Genomic DNA, 6,351 nt, shown 5'->3' with positions numbered 1-6,351 from the left:
TGTAAGTCGTGTCTATATTGAAGCACTATGGCAGCACTGCTGTAGCATTTTAAGTGTAAACAGCCATTGAAGGAGATCTTCCAGAAAACAATCAGTCTGGACTGATTGGGGGGAGGGATAGCTCAGTGGTTTGAGCATTGGCCTGCTAAACCCAGGGTTGTGAGTTCAATCCTTGCGGGAGCCGTTTAGGGATCTGGGGCAAAAATTGGGGATTGGTCCTGCTTTGAGCAGGGGGTTGGACTAGATGACCTCCTGAGGTCCCTTCCAACCCTGATAGTCTATGATTCTATGGACCTGCCAACACCTTCTGAAGTCCCTTCCAACCATGATATTCTATGAAAACATGGGGAATTGGAAAATCCAACACTTCCCTTCTCAGCGTGTCCCAGTGGTTAATTGCCAGCAGTGCTAAGTATTTGGCCCTAATTTCGAGCTGGAATTTGCCTGGCTTCAGCTTCTAGGCCATCGGTCTTGATCAGCCTTTCTCTGGTAGATTAGAGTCCATTACTACCTATGTTTTTGTCCCCATGAAAGTCTCCACTTGATCATCTTTTTGATAAATTAAAGAGAGATACACCTTCAAGTCTAGTAGTCTGGCTTTTTCTCTATCCTCCAATTATTTTATGGCTCTTTTCTGCCCCCTCTTGAAGTTTTCAACATATTTTTTTCAAATGCGGATCCAAGAACTGGATGCAGTTGTTTCACCAATCCCATGTGCAGAGGTAAATCCTTCCCCTGCTCCAACTCACCACTCCCCTGTTTATGTAACTGAGGACCCCATCGTCCCTTAATGCTAGAGCATCGCACTGGGCACTCACAATGAGTTGGTTTGAGTTGATTGTCCACAATGACCCCTAAATCCTTTTCAGGGTCCTTGTGTTCCATAATACAGTGCTGTAGTCTGTGGGTCAGGCCAGCATTCCCTGTTCTAAGAGAATCATTTTGCATTTGACTGTATTAAAACATTTTGTTTGCATGGGCCCCTCTTACCAAATGCTCCATCTCACTTGGTATGCCTGCCTTGCCGCCTCTTGTATCCACTCTGCAAATCTTTGCATCATTGCATATTTCATCTGCAGTGATTTTCTATTTCCTTCCAGATCATTGATTAAAATATTGAATAGCATTGAGCCTGGAACTGGGTTGCCTACAGAACCCCACTACAAACACCTGCATTTACTGATGAAGGCCTATTGACGACAGCTGTCTGAGATCCATCACTTAGCCAGTTTTCAGTCCATTTTACATGTTCTCTACTGATATTGTAGGGTGTTAATTTTTTCAACTCAATATTTTCCCCCACTAAATCAAATGCCTCTGAGAAATCAAGAATTGTTGCATCTGCGTGGTTCTCTTATATCAACCAAATCTGTACCCTTGATCAACCAATGTGTACTCTCATAAAAGGATGAAATCAGGTTTATTTGACAAGACTTGGTTTGCAGCAACCCTGTTGGTAACTGTCATTCCTCACATGTCTCAACTTTTTTTTGAACTAATCCCAGACCAGATTTTCCATGGTTTCTTAACCTTGTCAATTCTTTTTTATAAAAAAAACCTTCCCCTTTATTTTTAATACTTTACATTTTACACAAAAATTGCCATAAAACTTTTCTAGGATTTCTCTTGTTGCTAACATACTGAATAACCTCTTTTTTTGTGATCCACAGCCCTGCCCAACATGGAGTTTTCCCTGATATTTTAATGTCCCTTATCAATTTTCAGAACTTCCGATTTCTATTCTTGGCTCTCTATTTTCTCTTTTTCCTCTTTGTTACATATTGCTTCGACCCCTCCAATTGCTGCTTTCACTTTACCACAGAACTGTTTTTTTAACCCAGAGTTGTTCACTTTGTGGAATCATGATTTTTCCATTATCTAATAAACTGTTATAAAAGAACTACCAATATTCATTCATATTTTTTTTTGTTTACATTTTTCCTCCCAATCAGTTTTGCTGATAAGTTTTCTCAGCTTTGGGAATTAGTCCTCTTCGAGCACTAAGTGTCTATAGATAGTACTGGTTGGGAACTGTCCATGTGAATGTAAATAAGTTACATTTTTTTTCCTCTCCTATATCATATGATCTCTTCTTTCTCTCTTGTGTAAACTAAAGAGTCCCAGACTTTTCTATGTGTTTGTATATGGCAGCCTCCACCATTCTCAGAGCCTGTCTTGGAAATCCCTTTGAGACATACTGTATCCATAGTAGAGACTGGGTGACCAAAACTGAACACATATCTAGAACATGTTATTCTCCATCCCATATCTTAGTGATCGGAACATTGCTTTTGTTTTGTCCACTGCTGCGAATGAGCAGGTGTTTCTCTTGAGCTGCTATCAATGGTGCCCAGGTCTTTTCCCTGAGGTGTGTTCTAGTTGGGATGTTTCTCCCAGAACATATCTTCCCAAAAGTTTGTTTTTCTCCACTCTCAGATTTCTAGGAACTGGATGAATGGTGAACTCCCTATGGTATGGACTCCCTATCTTGGCTCTCATTCCATTAAGGAACAATGATGGATAACCAGTATCCACGCTTGTCTCCTGCTGGTGCCTCCTAAGGTTCCCCCAACAAAAAGTGTCAGAATTATTAATGCAGAGAGTACCACAATATGGAATTGGATTTAGTGCGCTCACTATTCATAGTTATTGTCTCTGAATAATGAAAATGTAATTTTTCAGTGTGTGAAGAGTGATCAGTCTCCTTCTCCCATGAGAACAGCCTCCACTTGTGCATGTAATGTCTCATATTGACGTTGTCTCTCCATTCAGGCATTTCTACTGCGAGCATCACCCGAGACCCTACGAACACACAGAAAGTCAGGGGAACATACAGTGCATGCAGGAGACACTCATGCCTCAGAGTTGGACACCTTCTCCCCTACTCCATGTCAGATTCCAACACAACTGACTTCACCAACCCGTCCACCTTCATCCTTCTTGGCATTCCTGGCCTAGAGGCAGCCTATATCTGGATTTCCATCCCCTTCTGTGCTATGTACACCACAGCCGTATTGGGGAACTTCACCATCCTGTTCATCGTGAAGAGGGAGCCGAGCCTCCACACGCCCATGTTCTATTTCCTGGGCATGCTGGCTGTCACTGACCTGGTCATGTCCACATCCACCCTGCCCAAAATGCTGAGCATCTTCTGGTTCAATTCCAGGGAGATCAGTTTCAGTGCCTGCCTCACCCAGATGTACTTCGTTCACTCCTTCTCAACGATGGAGTCTGGAATCCTTGTGGCCATGGCTTTGGATCGCTATGTGGCCATCTGCCATCCTCTGAGACATTCCACCATCCTGACAAACTCTGTTGTGGCCAAAATATGCCTGGCTGTTGTGCTGCGCAGTGTCATACTCACATTACCCTATCCCTTCCTGGCGAGGCGGTGGCCATATTGCAAAACCAACATCATCCCCCACTCCTATTGTGGGCACATAGCTGTGGTGAACCTGGCCTGTGCTGATATCCGCATCAGTAGTTACTATGGCCTGTTTAACCTTTTATCTGAGATCGGAATGGATGTGTTTTTTATAGCTGTGTCCTATACTCAGATCCTCCGGGCCATCTTCCGCCTCCCTACAAAGGATGCTCAGTTCAAAACTTTTGGGACCTGCATCTCTCACCTTTGTGCAATCTTAGCTTTGTACATCCCAGATTTATTCTCCTCTCTCACACAGCGGTTTGGCCACAATGTGCCATTGGATTTGCGCGTTCTCATTGCCAGTGTGTACCTGCTGGTTCCCCCCATGTTACACCCCATCATTTACGGGGTGAGGACCAAACAGATCCAGGGCAGGCTGCTCCAGCTATTTACATGTAGAGAGACCTAAATATGTTCTCCTTGTGCTCTGGCTCTCAGATTGAGCTCTCTGTAGAGCTGGCTAGTGCATGGTGCTGGGGCCACTTCCCTGAAACACTCACGGAGAGACGGAGAGACATTAAACCCTTTCCTGTCCTTACTGTGCTGTGTCAATGTGATGAACTGGGGAATCAGTCATGTACACTACACTGGGTTGCCACCTTTCTAATTGTTGGTAACTGGATCCCTGAAATTGCAATCTTGCCCCATCTCCTCTCTCAAGCCTGGACCCTGCTGTGTGTCTTCTCCCCAAGACCCTGCCCCATCACTTGCTCCTGTCTTCCCCTCCCCTTCTCACCTGTGACCCAGTCATCTCTAAAACCAATCTGTTCTCACATCTTATGGCCAGTCCCTTAAGGGGGACTGGTTTGTGTTAACATTTTAATGTTTATTCTTACTTTGTTACTAACTCTGTGGAGAGAGAGACCCTGTCAGGACTCCTGCAATATGTCTCAGCTCTGGGAAGGGAATGGGGTACAGTGTTTTACAGCAGGAGGCAGAGACATCTGGGGTCTAAATAAGATCAGAATGGCCATACTGGATAAAACCAATGTTCCGTGTAGCCCCATAGCCTGGTTTCTGACAGTGCCCAATGCCAGGTGTTTCAGAGGGAATAAACAGAACATGGCAATCCTCATGTGATTCTTGTGCAGCAGGAGGAGAGGAGCAGGGGAGAGAAGCCCTACTCATTTTTATCCCCCCATCTTCCATACTGCTGCCGTTCATGAGTTGACTCATTTCCCCTGCCCTTGGACGAACTTCAGGGGGCAGTTTTTTTGTCTCCCTTCCCTGACCCTTTAGGGGCCGCTCTCTTTCCTCCACCTCCCTTTCCCTTTCCAGAGAAAGAGACGGGTTGCACGGTGCCACCAGTACAATTGCCGCACCAGTGGTCTTCTCCCTCTTTGCCCGTCTCCGTGGGCCAAAGGGTCATAACAGGCGCTCAGCCAGAGGATCATCAGGGGTCCACTACCCCTTTCCCAAACTGTGCTGCAGAATGAGCTAGTGGACACCTGTCATTTCAAGGGTAAGGTGAAGCTCCCTCACCAGCGTTGGGGAGACATCCATCTCATCCTCTGGGCCATGAGGACTGTTCTAGAGGAGTGGAGGGGAACTGAGAGGTAGGACATCCTGGTCTACCAGTGGGCCTACAACATCTGTGACAAGCCTTTCAGGTTGGTCAGTGATTGTTGCAAATCCGGCTGGGGATCCTCCTGCCCATGAGGATCCTAATCAGCCCTCAGAATGAAGCCAACAATCTTTTCAACATTGAACTCCAGAGGCTCTAGGGTAGGTCTCCACAGTTGCCAGGTGGTCTCCTTCTTTTGTGATGTAGGGTATTCTTTGGTTTGCCTGCAGGAAACCCACAAGTATCCAGCCTCCAAGATGAGTGGGGGGCAGGGTATATTTTAGACATCTCAGTGCTCATGCGGCTTTGTTTGCCATCCTGTTCTCCCCTGACCTTCATCCTCAGATGCTGGGAGTTGCCTAGGTCGTCCCAGGTTGCCTGCTGCACCTCCAGGGCTGTGTGGAGCGGCAGACATTCAATCTGTCCAATGTCTACCCCCAAAATGCAGACCCAGCGTGTGTGTATTTCTATCAACAGGAGTCTGCCGTCCTCTGCACCTTGGATCCTCACTAGTGCCTAGTCCTGGGTGTGGATTTTAATACCATTTTGAGGACCAGAATTGCTCAGGGATCAAAAGCAGCCAGGCTGCTGCAGGCATCCTCAAAGAGATCTTCAGTCATCACTGCCTGGTGGACATCTGGGACAACCAAGATCGGGATGACAATTCCACTTTTACCTATGTCCAGGTGGAGGTTGATTGGGTTTTCCACTCCTAGTTGGACTGCACGTATATATTTTGTTTCCATCTTCCATGGGCTCACTCCTCCAGCATTTCGCTGTCCCAGTTCTCGGCCCACCACTCAGTGGCCATGATGGCCTCTTTCATCTCGGAGCTCATGTGGGGCTCTTCTCGCTTCAGACCTCCCTGTGCATACTCCAGGAGGTGGGGGCCACCTTATTGCCTACTGTTTGGTTTTTCCTTGAACGGGTCCCACAAGAGAGTGCTCCCCATCTACCCCTCACCCCCGGACCTCTGGAATTCTTGATTGGGCTCCTGTCCCATGAGTCCCCCTGAACCCCTCTCTTTCATAACCAAGGTGGGCTGCACGCCCTGAAGCTGGTTCTTTTCTGAATTCCACCAAGGGAACAACTTTACATGCTCATGCTCCACACGCTTCACTTCCTCAGTTGCTCTGATACCAAGTGGCGGGACCTAGTACCATCTTCGGAGGGTGAGAAAGCCTCGTGGTCCAGAAAGTACTCCATCCTGGTCCCATGGAAATATCAGTTGGTGGCTCCTTCATGGAGCCATGAGCACAGGGATGTATGTGGCACTGTTCTCCCCCATTCCAGATGCCTCCCCATTTTGTGGCATGAGGCAGACACTGATGCATGCTTATCTCGAATGTGCAAAGTTGCA

The 6,351-nt window shown here is 46.7% G+C and overlaps 1 protein-coding gene across 1 annotated transcript; it reads left to right on the top strand.

Moving 5' to 3' along the window:
- Window positions 1-2,888: 2,888 nt before the first annotated feature.
- LOC144930743 (olfactory receptor 52R1-like) lies at window positions 2,889-3,836 on the top strand. The gene has a single exon (XM_078853793.1). It carries the CDS (start codon window positions 2,889-2,891, stop codon window positions 3,834-3,836), a length of 948 nt encoding a protein of 315 aa, XP_078709919.1.
- Window positions 3,837-6,351: the final 2,515 nt, after the last annotated feature.

The sequence above is a fragment of the Lepidochelys kempii genome, chromosome 1, assembly GCF_965140285.1.
Source record: "Lepidochelys kempii isolate rLepKem1 chromosome 1, rLepKem1.hap1, whole genome shotgun sequence".
NCBI lineage: Eukaryota > Metazoa > Chordata > Testudines > Cheloniidae > Lepidochelys > Lepidochelys kempii.
The sequence above is the reverse complement of the archived record's forward strand: the minus strand, read 5'-3'. Positions and strand labels throughout refer to the sequence as shown.